Source organism: Silene latifolia, chromosome 1 (assembly GCF_048544455.1).
Source record: "Silene latifolia isolate original U9 population chromosome 1, ASM4854445v1, whole genome shotgun sequence".
Taxonomy (NCBI): Eukaryota; Viridiplantae; Streptophyta; class Magnoliopsida; order Caryophyllales; family Caryophyllaceae; genus Silene; species Silene latifolia.
Window position 1 is genome coordinate 5,017,859 of NC_133526.1, and position 19,107 is coordinate 5,036,965.

The window sequence follows — 19,107 nt, forward strand, 5'->3', positions numbered from 1 at the left end:
CCGTTTTATCGGAGAATTTATGATAAACAATAATTAAAGATAATATAATATAATATTAGAAAATCTTGTTGCTAGGATTATTTAATCAGATAATTGTGTTTCCTAATTCAGTGATATAAATTATGTGTATTTCTTGTGATTACAAACACACGCCAATAAAATACGATTTATAAAGAACTCCCCCGACAATAGTATGACTGAAAATTAGGAGTTTTATTGATTTAGAACCCGGGTTCGAATCGAGGCAAAAACGGCGAGCAGATGAGGAAGGCAAAACCCAAATTAATACATTTATCAGGTCGTCATAAATATCCGACTCGCTGGAAACTTCGTCGCTACGCCTTTCATCAATCTTCTATTCCTCCGGTACAGTATATTATTATTTTGATGCATTAGGTATTCAATTACTTTAATTTCTTTGAGACGGTTTTACATTAATATCGTGTAGCCAGGGGCGTCTAATACCCCGGGCGACCACGAGCGGCGGAACCGGGCCTCCACTTTTGGCCACCGAATTTATAAGCTTACTAATAAAATTTAATACAAATCTCGACGTGTAATACACTTATACATTCATATTTGGGGCCTCATTTTTTTGTGGTGCACCGGGCCTCCGTTTACTTTAAGACGCCCCTGCGTGTAGCATTACCTTATTACTCCGTATTAGTTTAAACAGACTATAGACGAAATATCTTCTTTAAAAATTGAACTGTTTTACACATGAACAAATTTACTAAGATTGTTTATTTACAAGGATAGGCTAGTCTTTTGTATAGGGTTTTACACAATTTGTTACGTAAAACCGCCTTACACGAGTATTTATGATTTATTATGAATATGAAGTATTCTTTGTTTTGATATTGGAAATACTCAGTAGGTTCCTCTATAGTCTTAGGTCCTTAAGGACAATGGAGTAGTGCTTCCGCCTTGGTTACGGACTTAAGACTCCTTTTGACCGTTGGGCGTTGGCTGCGTGGATAGTGGCAGAATTAGGATTTATAGTTAAAGTGGCGGGAAAAATTCCTTGCTTTTCGCTGTGAAAAGTGAAAAATACCTAAATTGAAGGTAACAAGAGTTACAATACCAGCCTTTGCCACAATATTGTGTTGTTATAAAGACTTACTGTTGCTTTCAGATTCGGCAAACACAGAATTATTTCATGTCATGAATCCCGCGACTAAAGTAAAAATCAGTCTGCCTCCCTTGGTCGGTTTCCTCAATTTTCAAAGTATGGGTTTAGCGGTTGATTCCTCTGGTCATTATAAAGTGGTGTATGTTTCTGGTGAAATTGGATCCTCTATGCAAGTACAGATGAGGGTATTTACTATAGGCGTTGATAAAACTTGAAGATTTATCGATTTTCAAGGTATATCTGATAAGTCAGCTCCGAAGTATTTTAGAAGTATGTTGGACTGTCAACACTGTTGTGGAGGATTTATATATTGGCTCACTAATCACAACTTGATGAGTTACCTTGGTTTAGCCTTGGATGTTAATACGGAAACCGTTTATCAATTTTCTAAGCCAAATTTCGTATGTCAAGGATATCATCCAGGGTGTGTTATCGGTATGGGATCAGGAATAGGCATGATATATTGTAATTATAAGCAATTCAAATGGAAGTTGTGGAAATTAAGAGACGTAAAATCTAATGAGTGGACTGAACTGGCCTGTATTGACATGTGGGATTGTATACGGAATTTGAACTGCGTGTGCAGTTTAGTTATATGCTCCATCCTGGGGGCCTTTCGGAAATAGCTCCAGTTAGGTTATCAAGGAAAAAAGTTTGTTGTGGTTCGTTATAATATAGGCAACGAAAGCTTCAAGATTTTTCCGTTCAACAAAAGACAGTTGCAAGTAATCAGACCCGTCATCTTCAAGCGAACACGTGATTTCACCCAAGAATTGCTAGCCTAACCTGTTTTTATCAGAAGTGTTAATTTTACAACTGTCTTTAATTATTGGTACCTAGTATTTCGTGGTTAAAACCATTGTGAGCTAAGACGATATTTATAATCAATTTAAATAAGGTTAAAACTATCATTATATGAAATATTTTTATCAGAAGTGTTAATTTACAACCGTCTTAAACATGATCTACTAATTCAAATTGTTTTATTGTTTTCAGTAATTCAATTCCGTAGGTTTGCGAACCAATACCACGGTCTTTGATTACAATGGTCCGTTACTACTTTCCCACATCCCTGCTAACGTCATACATGACGTTGTGAAATACGTGTGCAAGCAATGGTTCGAAATAGTTAGAGACCCTGATTTTGTTAAAGTGCATCGTCAAATATCTCCTCCCGGTTTCCTCCTCCAATTCCGTTAAAAATCATGAGTTTGCCTCCGTTGGTGGGATTCTGTTCGTTTCAAAGTATAGGTTTACCGTTGATTGCTCTGGTAATTATAAAGTAGTGCATATTTTCGATGAATCTATATTTTTTGAACAAAAGTATATATGAAGGTATTTACTATAGGCGTTGATGAAGCTTGGAGGTTTATCGATCTTCAAGGTATACATATTAACTCGGCTGTGAACAGGGCCGGTCCTAGACATTTTGAGGCCCTAGGCAAAATAGTAAAATTAGACCCTTTTAAAAAATTTAATATTGTAAATTTAATAATTGACTTAACACTTCATAAACACAAACAATAAATCAATAATACATGCTAGAAATTGAAAAAAAAAAAAATGTAAACAAAACGATACTATAACAGCAAAATAAAAATTAAACGAAAGAAAGGAATTAGAACACCCCGAGTCCTCGATTAATGAACAGGCGAACGAAAAAGCGGATGAAGTGGCCAACGGAGGTTAACGAATAACGAGCCGTAAAGACAAGGGTTATCTACTATTTTCGAAAATTCCAATGTTGAAGGATGAAAGTGTTGATTTTTTTAAGAACCCTAGATATTTTATAAGAGAAATTGATTTTGGGATTGAGAAAAACTTATATTAATTGAAAATTAAATATGGAAAAAATGTTAAATTAGAAAAACTATTTAATTTGATTCCTTATTAAAAGTTGACTTTTTTTTACCTCCCCTTTAGCCTTCCACTTCCTCGTCTTTCTTGTGTTTTTATTTTTTATTTTTTTATATTGAGCCCTTTCCAAGCTTTGGCCCTTGTCATTTAACCCGGCAAACCGGCCTCTGGGTCGGCCTGGCTGTGAAGAAATTAATGTTAGAACCTCCACATTGTTTTGGAGGGTTTATGTATTGGATCGATCGTTCGAAATGGACGAATTACCTGGTTTAGCCTTGGATGTTGATACAGAAACTATTTATCAATTTTCTAAGCCAAATTGCTTATTTCAAGGATATCAAATGAAGTGTGTACTCGGTATGGGAACAGAAGTAGGCTTGGTATATAATACTTATAAGAATTTAATGTGGAAGTTTTGGAAATTGACAAACGTAAAATCTGGTGAATGGACTGAACTAGCCTGTATTGACATAGAAGAACTGTATCTGCGTAGAGGATATAGTTATGTGCTCAGTTCTGGTTTATGTTTGCGAATAACTCCGGTTAATCAAAAGGAAAATATATACTCCGTAACTACTAAAACACTTTAAAATGAAATAATTTTTTTTTTTTTGGTGCAATAAAATGAAATAATTAAAAGACGTACTAATGATCACTAGAATACGTCTCAACTTAAGACCGTCACGACTTACGAATGAGGGTAAAATCGTGAATAGACCAAGTACAATTTCATCATCAGTTTATAATTTGTTACTCAAACTTCCGTAAAATCTTTGCTCGATCTACCAAACATTCAAACCTCAGAAAAACATTACATCAGGTGTTATCTCTGTTTCAATCTTTTAATTAAACCTAATTAATTCACTTCAATTAATTCAATAATTATTATGCGATATTAATCTGCGTTTATTAATTTAATCAATTTGATTTTGTCCTTAGCTTTGCTAACTGTATGATTGCGGTAATTTTATGCGTTTAATTGTACAATTTGATGTAGTAATTATTGTTGCTGGAAAAATGTTTTTGATCTTCTGTAGTTGTTGTTATGATTGTGAATTTCGTGATGTTGATTTATTGAGATGAAATTTGGATGATTTAGGTGATACTCAGGTGTATGAATTTGGTTGTGAATTGTGATTTTACTGATTTTGTTAGGGTAAACTCGATTAGTTTTTCGAAAAGAGGAAATGCCGGAGCGAAATGCGAGTGCCGGTAATGGACCGCCGTTGATTTTCGACATAGAAGATTTCAAGGTGAGGAAGACAACTTCATTTTTTATTATTATTAGCTGATGCTTATAGAGCTGGTTGTTTATGAAGCTGTGTTTTATCTGCTCTCGATTTTGGGGTTATTACAATACTAGGGAATGAAACATAGTTGCTCACTCAAGTGACCGTGTTCCTTTTTTTGGGGAAACAAATGTGAAGTAGCAGTTATTTGATGTAATTGTTGGCGCAATTTTCACCTTGGGTCAAAACAGCCTAGGGGGGTAAGACATCATAGGCGTTGGGGAAATGTTGTTGTCTATAGCAATGTTTATATATGAAGGGTTTCATAGTTCTGAATGGAGGAAAATACGGAATAAAGCAAAATCGATCACTGAAGTGACCACAACTGCGTTGTACCTTTTTGAAAAAAATATGTGTAGTAGTAGTAATTGATGCAATTGTCAGCTCAATTTTCATTTTGGGTCATTAGATTACCATCTTGTTAGCCTAAGGGGGTATGATATCATAGACGTTGGGTTAATGTTGTTGTTTCTATTGTAGGGGGATTTTTCGTTTGATGCATTGTTTGGCAATTTGGTGAATGAATTGCTACCATCTTACCAAGAAGATACCGGGGATGGGATTGAAGGGCATGGTGGTATTGGTGGCAATGATGTATTGTCAAACGGGAATTTGAGAAATTTCTCAGATGCAACAAAAGCGGCTCAAGGGCCTTCCATCCCTTTGTTTCCGGAAGTAGATTCATTGTTGGGGCTCTTCAAGGATTCTTGTAAGGAGTTAATTGAACTTCGCCAGCAGGTAATCGATAATGCTTTCTTGATAAGGGTCTTTTTTAACTGGATTGAGTAAAATTTTACAATGGGCACCGTGTTTTGCTTACTTGATTGTTGTGAATTATGAAGGTTGATGCAAGGCTTAGCAGTCTTAGGAAGGAGGTTTCTGGGCAGGATGCTAAACATCGGAAGACACTGGCTGAGGTTAGTTTGGAAAACGCTTTTTATTGTTTTACTTTTCCTTCATGTTTTCTTTTTTAAGTTATTAAATGTCACGTTTGTTACAACTTCAACACAAAACGTCCCAGGGTTTGACATGCTCAGGGAACTATATTTAACTGTGTCAGACACTTTTTAAGCTGTATAATGCTCGTGATTATCATTTGTAGATATTTTATTTGACAATAGATTGTTGTTTAAATGTTACTCCCTCCGTACCATACAAATGGTAACGTGGTAAAAAATGGGGTTTTTAAGAAAAGAGGATAAAAGAAGGGGCAAAGAGGGAAGAAAATAGGCGGGGTATGTAATTGTGGGTTTAATTGTGAGTTGGTAGGTGGGGTATGTAGTGGCATTTTATGTAAATATCAAATGGGTATAAGGATAATTTGGTAATGTTGTGGGCCAAATAAGGAATGTTACCATTGGTGTGGTACGGCCGTATTAGGTAAGTGTTACCATTGGTCTGGTACAGAGGGAGTATGTTTTAGCTTTACTTATAATTGAGTTATCTTCAAATAAACATATGATGAGATGGTTCATTGAATGCAAGACTGTGCTCATATTTCCTTTCTCTATCATTTCTCAGCTAGAACATGGTGTAGATGGGTTATTTGATAGCTTTGCAAGGTTGGATTCCCGTATCTCAAGTGTTGGACAAACTGCAGCTAAAATAGGAGATCATTTGCAGGTAAATGCACGCCCGTCAAATATATTTCATATCCTATTGTATGTTACTTTTTCTGTTTACTAGGTAGCATTTTTTATTCCTTTCCCGTCTGATTTTTAATGTTTTCTTACTGTAAATTATTAATTATTGATGTATGGGCTGTAAATCTTGACAACCCCATGCACATTTCTTTCTGATTGTGTTTGGTCTACACGTCTGGTTAGTTATCTTTATTTGCTTCTGTTGCCAGAGTGCTGATGCTCAGAGAGAAACGGCTACTCAAACTATAGATCTCATAAAGGTAATATGGTTTGCTGTTATGTAAAGGCTAGCATGTCAAACTGGTCTAGTTCTTTTATTCATGGTTGAAACAATTGCAGTATTTGATGGAGTTCAACAGCACCCCTGGTGACCTGATGGAACTTTCACCCCTGTTTTCGGATGACAGTCGTGTTGCTGAAGCAGCTTCAATTGCTCAGAAGCTACGTAAGATGTCACTTCAAACCTGACCTTCCATGTATCCCTTTTGTTTATTTTCTCATACATATTGTTATAATTTGTTACTATTCATATATACTGTATCAGCTATTGAGTCCGTCGTTGTTTTTTTGCTAATTTATGGACATTTTCTTTTGCCCATGAGGCCGTGACTTCTGTATTCAGCTGTTAACTGTGATCTTTAAATTGGAAGGTATGCTTTTCATCATGAGAGAATGTTGATTGAACAGGGCAATTTGCCGAAGAAGATGTAGGAAGACAAGGAATAGGAGTGCAATCAAACACCGGAAACGCCACTGCCAGCAGGGGATTGGAAGTGGCTGTTGCTAATCTCCAGGAGTATTGCAATGGTAATTAGTTGCTCTGCTAAGAGCATTTTATTGTTGACACGAATGTGGATGAGAATTAGGATTTTTTTTTTTTGATAAAGTCTAGCCGTGAACAAGGGAAGAGATAATGCCTTACTAGGTTTTATAATTTAAGGCTACAAGGATATGTTTTTTTATGTATCACTGGCTATTCCTAATCAAAGAACTCCTGTGTTACTCAGACACGCCGACACGTGTCGGTGTCCGACACGTGTCGGCGTGTCGGACACGGCTATTTGGGGTGAATTTTCCTGTTTTGTGGTCTAAATTGAAGTGTCGAAGTGTCGTGTCGTGTCGGACACCGACACGTGTCTGACACGCGACACGTGTCTGACACGCGACACGGCAATTAAGTGAAGTGTCGGAGTAACATAAAAGAACTCTACATATCCTTCTTTCTCAAAGATTGAAACAGAGCAATTACTATTTTGTGATATTCACGTAAAAGTTCTGGTTTCTGTTGTCAGAATTGGAGAATAGATTATTACAAAGGTTTGATTCTGCATCACAGAGAAGAGAATTGTCAACCATGGCAGAATGTGCGAAAATACTGTCCCAGGTATTTCACCTCTACTATTGCATCTCTGAAAAGCTATCAGATGAAGGGTATGATTGTGAGTCAGACACATTTATTTCAGTAACACAAAGATGATCAACTTTGTAAAGCGAGTGCTTCTTGTTCATAGATTCATACCTGTTGGATTCTGCATATCCTTCTTTCTCAATGGAAGAGCAAATATAGAAGCTGAACTCATGATTACATAGAACACAAGTTGACGTAAAATAGTTAATTGGACTCTACTGGACTAAACTGTTTGAGCTTAAATTAGATTATGTGGAATTTGGTTTACCAGCTTTGAATGAGTCAAATAATGGGCCCAATGAAAGAGACTCAGAGTGTGCTTGTTTCTTACATGCTTGGCAGCGGCACCAAATACTAGTACCAGATAACCACAACTATGACGTGAGCAGGACTAATTTGGAGATAGCAGTCATGATTCTTCATTTTATTGATAGTGATTTTTGTGTTTTCTTCTTTTGGGTCATTAGGTAGAAGTTATGTTCCACTAGGTAGAGTAAGGTAGCAACTTATAATTACTTTCATTCTGACTAATGACTATTTGTCATTGCTGACCAGTTTAACAGGGGCAGCAGTGCTATGCAACACTATGTAGCAACACGGCCTATGTTTATCGATGTGGAGATTATGAATGCAGATAATAGGCTTGTCCTTGGTGAGGAGGGGTCACAAGCTAGTCCCACTAATGTTGCTCGTGGACTTTCTTCGTTATATAAGGAGATAGCAGGTCAGGAAATTATTCTGAATGTGCCCTTTTGATTTATGTAAAATACAAATAGAAGAGAATGCAATTCGTTAAGTTCACTCTTGTTTCTCTTAAACCAATGTAATTTTGATTCTAATTGGAAGATAATTTACAGATACTGTAAGGAAAGAATCTGCTACAATAATGGCTGTATTCCCTTCTCCAAATGAAGTGATGGCTATCCTTGTTCAGGTACATATATGGGAGTCTAGTCATCCTCTTCTCCTTCTACGATCGGTAACTATCGTAGTAACCATGTTCGTTGTAGTAGTGGAAAATACAACTGTTGAGTGTAGAGTGTTCCTGTTACTTGTTGCAGAGAGTTTTGGAACAAAGAATCACAGCCCTATTGGACAAATTACTACAGAAACCCTCTCTTATCAATCCACCTCCAATAGAAGACGGTGGTCTCCTAGTAGTAAGTTCAAATTCCATCTATGGGGCTGCCCTCCTGAACCCTCTTTCTGTTGCATTTGGAAGAAGTCTTGATTATTCATTGAATGCTTATGCAGTACCTCAGAATGCTGGCTGTGGCATATGAAAAGACACAGGAGCTTGCAAGGGACCTTCGAGCAGTAGGCTGTGGGGACTTAGACGTTGAGGGTAAATCTTTGTTTCATCTGCTTAAAACATTCTGCATTTGTATTTACTTTTAGGGTACATTTATGAGAAGGAATTGACCTTACTTCCTGGTTTTGTCTAAAATGAATCATGGCTTTCTGTGACGCTACCCTTTTTAGTCTTCTGCTGCTATTTGTGCAATACAGTTCCATTTGTGCTTTATGTGACTGGGATGTATTAATATGATTTGCAACTATAAAACTGGAAAGCCTCAATTGTGAGTTGTCATGAAATTCTATTTGTGATATCACTGGCATCATTCAATTAACCATCAAGCTTATAAGAAACTTTTTTATTGTTTGTTCCTTAATATGACATGTCTGGAGCAAGATTCTGCTACAAAATACTAGTCTTGAAATATTAATTATCTGTGTTTTTTTTTTAATCTTTTCATTTATCTATTTTGTTTGAGGGCAAAAGGGTCAGGGTCGCTGCCTTGCTGTTGGGTCTTTTAGCTTATCGGGTTGGTTTACGATTTTATTTAGGGATTTGGTTTTCTTGAGCACAGTAACTTTGAATGACACGTGGGAATTATTTCTAGTAGCGAGGTTTGGATTTAGGTAACTCTTAGTGAATTGCCCTTGGATGGGACTTGGACGCTTCTTTTTAGTATTTTAGAAGAAAGGGTCGTTCTTGTAATGAAATCAAGCATATGGATATTGATTTTTTTTTTTTTTTTTATATTGCAACCGACAACTGACAGGCTTTTCTCTGTAGGACTAACGGAGTCATTATTTTCGGCCCACAAAGATGAATACCCCGAACATGAACAGGCCTCTCTCAAACAATTATATCAAGCAAAGGTGGGGACCTCAAAATGCATACATTTCTTAATATCTCTCAGATATATCAGTTTCTTATTTTTAGCTATATTCGAAATTTTGAATTTGCTCGGCTGTAAATTGTAATAAACTGGAAAGATGGGAGAACTGCGTGCTGAAAGTATGGCTGATGTCAGTGGAACTGGGTCTATAGGAAGATCCAAAGGTGCTTCTATATCTTCTTCCAGTTATCAGATCTCTGTCGCTGTGGTGACAGAGTTTGTGCGATGGAATGAAGAGGCAATATCCAGGTGCAACTTATTTTCATCACAGGTAATGTTTCTTTCCGACTTTTACTCTTTAGTATATTGGAATTTTCAAGTTGTTGGAGTGTTTGACAAGTCATAAGACTTTTTTTAAATTTCCTTTTTTGTTTTCTATTCTAGAAGTTTGAAACTTTCAGACAATTTCAATTGTAGTTTCAGAAATAATGTAACTTCTGAGAGTCTAGAAGAGGGCAGAGATGTTCATGAATTTTGAAATAATTTAGTTGGCGTACTTGGCGACGCTTTATGGCAAGTTGGTCTTTGCCACTTGGCATTCGAATTAGCAGAAGGGTAATTTATACGATATTTGTTTAACAATTTGTTATCTGTTGACAGCCATCTATTCTTGCATCCAACGTTAAAGCTATTTTCACTTGTCTCTTGGACCAAGTAAGTGGGTGGCTTTTGGTTTACTTTCTTAGCTTCACTTGGAAACTGAAATTGGATATTTGTTCTTATGTTCACTCAGGTTAGTCAATACTTAACGGAAGGGCTTGAGAAGGCTAGGGAAGGCTTGACTGAAGCTGCAGCTTTGCGGGAAAGGTTTGTTTTGGGAACAAATCTTAGCAGAAGAGTTGCAGCAGCTGCTGCTTCTGCTGTAAGTGCTTATCACTTGACCACTGGATATATTATCTCTCACATAACTTAAGATAAAAATAGTCTTTATAATACTAACAACATTGTAGACTTGTAGTAGTTTGTAGTAATATACAATAATAGTGTGAAAACTATTGTTTTTGTTCCCAATAGAGTCAAAGACCCATTATTCTTTGGTTTTGGATGATGATGGAATGAAGCAAATGGCTAAATAAATTGCTGTGCTTCCTTCATTATGAAGTGGCCATCATTCAATGCAGTTCAAATGAAATTCTCATTGTGGTTTGCTCAAAAATGTCTATGTGAGTTGTCAGCATAAGGGTTAGTACATCCTACCTCCTTACCCCTGCCATAGGTGGGAGCCTTTGGGTCACCGTGTAATGTTGTGGTGGTGTGAAAACTACTGTAAAAAATTGAAAGTAATGTATTATGTGTAGCTTGATAGCTTTTGCATATCGCAATATGTGGGAGTTATTCTGGAGAAACCCATTGCTTGACACAACGTATGTTTATTGATCATATGCAGGCGGAGGCAGCAGCAGCTGCTGGTGAAAGCAGTTTTAGGTCTTTCATGGTTGCGGTACAACGCTGTGCCAGCAGTGTTGCTTTAGTGCAGCAAGTATGTGAATGGCTCTTATATCAGTACTTCTGTTTTCTTTATCATTTGTGTGAGCATGACTTTAGCCAACCTTTTCATTGCAGTATTTTGCCAATTCCATCTCTAGGCTTTTGTTGCCTGTTGATGGAGCACATGCTGCATCATGTGAAGAAATGGCCACTGCAATGGCAAAAGCAGAATCTGCTGCTTATAAAGGACTTCAGCAATGCATCGACACTGTGATGGCTGAGGTTTGTCATGAATAAACGTTAAACAAAGAATCAGATTAAGTATTTCTTAATGTACTTATGTGGCTTCCATATACATTAAAGGGTATATCTTATACTCCGTAGTTGTCATAAATTGATTCAAATCCTTGGAGTTTATCTATATTTCTGCTCTATTTGCAGGTCGAAAGATTGTTGTCAGCTGAGCAAAAGGCAACTGATTTCCGCTCTCCTGAAGATGGGATGATTCCTGATCACAGACCCACAAGTGCATGCACTAGGTACTGCTTGTTCCTTCTTTACAGTTGCCTCATTGACTTTCAGCCAGGTGAATACACGTATACAAAACCATTTAAGGCAATGTTATCAGTGTGATTCTTGAGAGGCTAAATTGATACCTGAATATAATTTGCTATCCTTGATTCCAAAAGAAGTTGTGCATATTTTAACTTGTTATCATCTATTTTCGTGATCTCTTCTACTTTAGATACAATATGTTTTTATTTTAAGCTACTAACCTCCATTTCGCTGTTTTCTTTACAAATTCAAAATATGAGAGGGGGATTTTTAAAGTTGGAAATAACTAATAGGTGAAATGGAGAGAGTAACCGAGCAATACATTTTTGAGATCCCTTATTTCATGATTTTACCTGCAGAGCTGTTACTTACCTATCACGTGTTCTGGAATCTGCTTTCACAGCTCTAGAGGGCCTCAATAAACAGGCATTTCTTACGGAACTGGTATGGCTGTATGTGACTTTTTCATTGATATTTCAAAGAATGTTATTTATATCATTGTAGAATTAGCAAAAAGCTAAAGAATAGGTAATGGGAATTTTTTATCCACATGTTTAAGGTAGGCTTACCGGGTTCGCTCGGAAATCCTACGAATAGTGAATCATTGAGCGAATTCTATCTTGTTCTTACTGAAAAAACATATAAAACGCATTCTATAAAAGCGAATCGCGAATCAGTATGGGCGTATTTGTAGCAAACCCCGAAAGTCCGAAACCATGGTTGAAGGTTTAGAGGCGGTGTTTATTTAGGTCAACTGTGACAAGATTAGTTTGGGTCTCCTTCTCGCACCCCAGGCACATAGCAAGAAATTTTTTAATCTTCAAACATGAAGACCTATAAACATGTACATAAGTAGTTTCTGAAAAATCCCTGAACAATTTTTTTGATGAACCATGCATAAACATGACTTATGTATCAGGTCACAACTCTCTCGAGTCTGGAGACGATCCTTGTTTAAGTCTTCCGTTTCTGTAAATGTAGATTGGACTTGGAGTCAATTGGACCTATTTTTGTTACTGAGTTGTTTAAAATGTTAAGACTTAACATGGTTTTTTTTTTCAGGGAACCCGTTTGCACAAGTTGCTTCTCAATCATTGGCAGAAGTTCACTTTTAATCCCAGGTAGCATTCATTTCCGTTACCTCCCTTTCTATTGAAACTGGAACTATCAGCCTTTCTATGCGGCAGTCTCTCTGTAAATGAATTTTCTTTTATTCAGTTGATATGTGTTTTCATCTCTTATGTGTTTGTTCTTTTCCAGTGGGGGCCTAAGGCTGAAGCGTGACATAACTGAGTATGGGGAATTTGTACGAAGCTTCAATGCCCCTTCAGTTGATGAGAAATTTGAAGTCTTAGGAATGTAAGTCTACCTTCAGTTGAGTTGAAATTTGACGATTAATTTCTCTAAATATATGTGAAGATACAAACGTACAATAGTGACATTTGATTTATCAAAATTCAAAACTATATTCGTATGATCATTTAAACAAGGTTGTAGTTATTGAATACTGTGAGAAAATATTGGTAAAAGTTGGCGTCGGGTGACTACTAAAAATGGGAACAATGTAAATGGAATGGGGGTATATATTATTTACTAGAATAAAAGTACTTTGGACAGCATTTACTACAACTAACAAAAACTTGTTTCCAGCTTGGCCAATGTTTTCATTGTGGCTCCTGAAAGTCTTTCCACACTGTTTGAAGGATCCCCAAGTATCCGCAAAGACGCGCAAAGGTATGGTTGATACTACTGATACTCCACTTTTCTGACTCTACGTTTCTCTAGTTTTGCCCTATTGGAAAATAGGAAGAGCAGTTTATAGTGAATTCCAAACAAATCCCTACTCGTTTTAATATAAAATCAGATTGCAAAACAACTTGCATTGGCTAAAACATCACCAAAACTGGAGTGTCGTTTGTGTACTGCTGTTATATTTCTAAATTGTGTCCCACCCTCAACTCCATTAGTCCCCGTATCTGTAAATAAGTTGTATACTATTGCATTGCAAGCCTAGCATTATAGCTTACTCAACGGATAATAAAGTCCCTGATGCTTTTTTTTGTGCTCCTAAATAAATAACTATTCCTTGACTCACTTTCATTTCCGTGCTTTGTAAAACCTATCTGTTGGTTTTATGTCAGATTTATTCAGCTCCGGGAGGATTACAAGTCTGCCAAACTTGCAGCGAAACTCAGCTCATTGTGGCCGAGTCTAACTTAACTTGAAAATACAAAATGACAGAGAGGTAATATGCACTTTATACGGAGTAACATTTTCTAGTTGTGTACTAGCTGAAGTAATAACTTCCTGGTCGCCCTAGTTTTGCCCTCTCGCACCAACCAACTAAACATGGTATAGAAGTAAACAATTTTTAGATGGTCGCTTGTGACTTCATTTACCAAGTTTTGGTGGTCGTTTTTCCTTTCTTAGTGATGTATTTTTCTCATAGCCTTGTAGCCGTTGTAGGTAATGGAGAGCTTTATTGTAGATAGTTAAACACCTATGTAGTTCAGTTTGGTTAGGTTAAACAAATTTAGAAAGATCGGTATTGTTGCATTCGTGGATAATGCTTTTGTTTAGATTGTTGAATATTTGTGCATATCTGTCAAGCTTGTAAAAAAATCCACAGATCGAGTAAGTCTTGAGCCCCGGACCAAGGAATACTTATTTGTTTTGTTTTACGGGTGATGGCTTCATAAGCGTCTCATGCATGATCCAGGAAAAGAACAAAATATCTGACTACCACAACGGTGGCACACTTCGTGCTTCATACTTTTACCGATCACTACATGATTAATGGACTCGGTCCTGTAAGAACTGTATTTCTTTTTTTCTTTTTTTTGAAGCAGTATCCAAAATTTTGCTATTTCTTGTAAGTTTAAACGAAGGTATCAACTTGGTTAAAGTTAAATTTCTTATTAATACAACAAGCTCGAAGTTCATTAGTTACGTACTTGTTAGAGTAGATGAAGCTTCATACCTACGGAGACAAGTTAAGCAAAATGCAACGCAACCATCTCATCGGAATGAATTTCATAAAACATGTGTATCCTACAAGTTAAGCAAAATGCAACGCAACCATCTAATCGGAATGAATTTCGTAAAACATGTGTAACCTATAAAATTGTACGGACTAATACATGAACATACGAAGACGGTTTCAAGCCATTCAATGTAATCTACTCCCTACATTTCATAATAGAACAGTTCATGACGTGTTTATGCATACACCAGATTTGCTGTTTGCAGAAACTATGAAACATCATGGAAACAAAGTCTTAACATGGTTTGGAGTCGGCTAATATTGATCCGTTCTGGCGTAAATCCACCAATACTGTCAGGGGTTAATAAACAAAGTAAAAGAAATTAAATAAGATATTACACACAACATAAGATATTACTGATCTGTAGTAGTAAATTTGGTTCAATTGGGTAGGTTATTCAAGCATCTTCAACAAGTTCAACATAAAGAAATAGCACTACACAACCCCAACAGCTCAAAATAAACGCGAAGTACCACCAACAGCAACACAAGTCCGCCATCAACTGGACAATCTTTAACAAGATCGCCACAACACTAGCTGACTACAGTAGGCGGAGGGGAAGAAACCGGTGGGTTAAACATCAGAAGTCCAAGAGCCAGACGTCTGGTTAAGTCTTCAGGTTCCAACTTCACAACATCCTTCCTCATGCCGATGTCAGCTGCCACCCTGCTTGTGCAATACACACTCACTGCCATCACCGCCATCCCGTAGACATTGCTCGTCATAATACGCAACGGTGAAGAGAGAACAGCAGCAAGGGGACCGCCAATTAGCGACACTGCTTGTCCACTCTGGCCCATTGTTACTTGGTCCATAATTACAAGCCCGGTTTTGCAATATATAGTGAAATCTTCACAATTGTTCTTGAAGACGTTGTAACAGCCGAAGCCATTGTCAAGTAAGTACTTAGCTCGACGCACAACGACGTCACCGGGATCTGATCCTGCGAGAGTGCAGGTCCCACCACGCAGTTTTGCCACAAAGAGGGCAGGATTGACACTGTACTCAAACCGGTATAATATACCACCGGCAAGAAAGCAGTCTAGGCATGAGGAGAGCACTCCATGGCCTTCTTCTGGAGGGACACAAGTAGGGCAAGGTACATGGGATTTATTAGGTCCCGAGCTTACTAGGAGAATATCCAACACAGTTCCTGTTCCTACTTCTTGACCGCGTCTTGTGAAGTGAATTACTTTGTTGTCTCCAACATAAATACCTATATAAATAGAAGTATGGAGAAGTCAGATTATATAGAGTCAATAATTGCTGATAGAACACGGGTCATTGCTACAGCATCAGGTATTTTAGTGTTCAGTAATTTTATTGATATTCCTTGTGGCAACCTATCCCGCAAGTTAACATTATAATAGAGAATCTTCATATCTCATATGTTTCTACTTTCTAGTGTATCTAAGTGTGTTTTGGGACATAAGATTTCTACACGACAAAGGATACCCTATGGAAGCTTCAAAATTCTGAATTACGTAAAACATACAAGTTTCAACTGGGTTGAGACCCGAGTTCAGAAGAAGGGGAGTGGGAATGACTTCTCTTCCGGTTTTTCCAATACACGACAAAAGATGCAAACCAACTTTTACAGACCAACTTTTTAAAGTATGATGGTATATTGGAATATTACACAAGTATACCATAGTGGATATGAAATATGATACGACTTCAAAGAGACCCCGTTTGTCATGGTACCCTAGTTCAGTGCATAGAAAATACTATCACGACTTCACCCCCATGATAAACATGGAAGTGGCTAGTTCAATGCATCAAAAATACTAGCACGACTTCATCCCCACCATAACCATGGCAGCCCAATTCGTTAAAAGTACAGAACTACTGATTCGTGGTACACTGAAACACAATGTCTAGTATGTAATCCCTATGACCTGCAACAATCTTCTTTTACTTTCTTACTTCCCCTCAAAAATTTTGATATAATTGGAGAATAAGCTTAGTGTGGGACGAGCGACTGTATTTAACTAAGGACCAATACTATGATAGAACACAGTCAAGCCAATTCGCAATTCACCACGGGTTGAGCAAACCCAATAAACTCAGGGCATAACCTAGTAAAGCATTTCAACTTACTACAATTGATTCTAATTCTAATACAACTTCACTTTAACATTAAAAAATAAACATCCAATAACACACAATCAACAAGCTAAGACTAAACATCCAAGACGAACATGATTAAATGACTGAAGCAGCCATTTTAAATCATATTTCTAGTAAGTGACACCATACAACAATAAATACACTGACTTGATAATGCTAACTGCAACGCGATTGAACAAAAATAGAAGAGCGACATAGATAGACAAACCATGATGAGCATAAACATAAGCAGCCCTCCAAGAGTAGATGTGATCTCCTGCTTTCAAACTCTTCCTATCAACCCTATAGCCAAAATCCCACAATTCACAAAATCCATCAAACAAATATCATAAAGTTTCGATCTCTAGACATAAAATCACAAACAGTCCGTCTCATTATAGACGGCCACTATCCATCTATATCTATAGACGGATAGTGGCCCTCTCACAAAATTAAAGTGGGAGGACAAGTGGGGTATCCATTTCCCACCCACTTGTATTACCCACTTTCATTTCCGTCTATAGCTATAGACGGATAGTGTCCGTCTATAATGAGAATCTGTGAATCACAAATTTGACAATATCCACCCTATTGCTACAATCCCACATTTCTCAAAACCCATCCAACAAATATGAAATACCATAAAGTTTCGATCTTTAATCATAAACTCACAAATTCGACAATATCAATCATTTTGCAAACCCCCACAATTCTCAAAACCCATCAAACAAACATAATAGAGTTTCAATCTTTAATCATAATACAGAAATTTGACAATATTTATTTGATGGGTTTTGTGAACTAATCATAAAATCACAATGTTTATCAACCCTATTGCCAAAATCCCATAATTCTCAAAACCCACCAAACAAAAATCATAAAGTTTCAATCTTTAATCATAAGATCACAAATTTGACAAAATTGTCGGCAAAATTGTAAGGTTGCCATCAAAGTGTCATGCAAAATAATTACTCTCTCCGTCCCCAATCATTTGTTTACCTTTTTTATTCTTTGAACGAAATTTTAATCAAAGGTAAACAAATGATGGATGCGGAACAACTACATAAATTATACAGTATAATAATAAACTGATACACTTCATACCTGTTGGAAAGAAGTCCCATTTATCTGTGAAGCTCTCTCCTAGTTTCAAAAAATGCGAAAAAATTGGGTTCAAGTGAAAGAGGGGAAAGTGTTGGCTTTTTTTTCTAAAATTTTATTCGTATTTTTTTTTTAATATTTTGATCCTATCTATTTGGTGGTGTAATAATAGATGGAGTACATAAAATAATGTTGATGAAGTTTGCGCTGTTATTTCTTAACAACGAAGGCTCGTCGTACACTGCGTGTTGACGCCTTGGAAATTGGGAGTGCCGACTACTTCCTTCATTTAACTCTACTCTATCTATTTTCATTTTCTACACTATTCACAAGTGCATATTTAATTTCGATTGTCTCTCAATACATAAGTGAAAATATATTTATGTGTGATGTTATTTGATTCGTCTCTACGAATACATTAGAAATATATATCTTTTATAATTTTTACAAATACGTAGCTAACGGTATTTACCGCGTAAAACATGCGTTGGAGTGGAGTTAAATGGAGGGAGTATATTGTTGATCGCGATTTTAAGTAAAATCAACAATACTCCCTCGGTCCGTTTTACTTATGACGATCTTTTCAAAGAGATCTCTCACAAAGTCACAGCCTTGGAAACTTGTGAAAAGATGAACTGAGTTTAAATTACCTAAAAATCAAATTCAAAAGAAGAGAACCTTTGCAAACAAGGTAATTAAGTCGGGTCAAATTATACAGATCAGTTGTTAGCAAGTTTTGAACTCGATCAGTCTGATCCGTTATAATGAACTTGATCTGATCAAGTCTAGACATCATAAGTAGACCTGACAAAAGCAACCCGATCCGATTGACCTGACTCGAGACCCGAAACCCGAATTGACCCGACCCAACCCGAACATGAACATGAACCGAGCTTTCTTGACCTGTAACTGACTCAACACAAAAATGATCCGATCTGAAACAACCAAACTCAAAAATGACCCGACAAAACATAACTCTAATGGAACAAAAAAGGCTTGAAATTGTTTTTTATCTCTTATTCGTTGACCCGAAAATGACCCGGCCCGCTTTACTCGAAACAGACCCGACCAACAAATCCGAAATAGAGCCGAAACTCGAAATGACCCGACTTGGCCCGAATTAACCTCAAATTAATGAGAGACCTGTTCTGACCTGACCCGAACAAGCCCGATCTAAACCCGACCCAATTGACTCATTTATCAGGTCTAAATGTCTAATGAGAAGTCGGTAAATCCCATATTTACTAAAAGAATAAGCGAAACTCCAATATTTCCCGCCTAAAACATATTTCATAAAATTTTGTTTGGTATTTTTAGCATATATTATAGGTGTGGACATGATAAGTTATAAGACA

General features: G+C 36.9%; 2 protein-coding genes across 2 annotated transcripts; one reads left to right on the forward strand and one right to left on the reverse strand.

The window, feature by feature from the left end:
* The first annotated feature begins 3,672 nt into the window (after window positions 1–3,672).
* Window positions 3,673–14,038, forward strand: LOC141594718 (exocyst complex component SEC10b-like). Its single transcript, XM_074414716.1, has 25 exons — window positions 3,673–3,809; window positions 4,145–4,242; window positions 4,759–5,016; window positions 5,121–5,195; window positions 5,800–5,901; window positions 6,131–6,181; window positions 6,261–6,366; window positions 6,609–6,728; window positions 7,214–7,305; window positions 7,885–8,053; window positions 8,187–8,263; window positions 8,391–8,489; window positions 8,584–8,674; window positions 9,410–9,495; window positions 9,613–9,786; window positions 10,116–10,169; window positions 10,249–10,377; window positions 10,903–10,995; window positions 11,079–11,225; window positions 11,385–11,482; window positions 11,858–11,942; window positions 12,561–12,619; window positions 12,759–12,857; window positions 13,149–13,232; window positions 13,640–14,038. The coding sequence occupies exons 2-25, from the start codon at window positions 4,177–4,179 to the stop codon at window positions 13,716–13,718; spliced, it is 2,493 nt and encodes an 830-aa protein (XP_074270817.1). The 5' UTR covers window positions 3,673–3,809; window positions 4,145–4,176; the 3' UTR covers window positions 13,719–14,038.
* Window positions 14,039–14,782: 744 nt separating this feature from the next.
* Window positions 14,783–18,008, reverse strand: LOC141594726 (protein LEAD-SENSITIVE 1). Its single transcript, XM_074414723.1, has 3 exons — window positions 17,756–18,008; window positions 16,881–16,954; window positions 14,783–15,758 (listed from the first exon to the last, which is right to left on the reverse strand). The coding sequence occupies exons 1-3, from the start codon at window positions 17,773–17,775 to the stop codon at window positions 15,076–15,078; spliced, it is 777 nt and encodes a 258-aa protein (XP_074270824.1). The 5' UTR covers window positions 17,776–18,008; the 3' UTR covers window positions 14,783–15,075.
* Window positions 18,009–19,107: the final 1,099 nt, after the last annotated feature.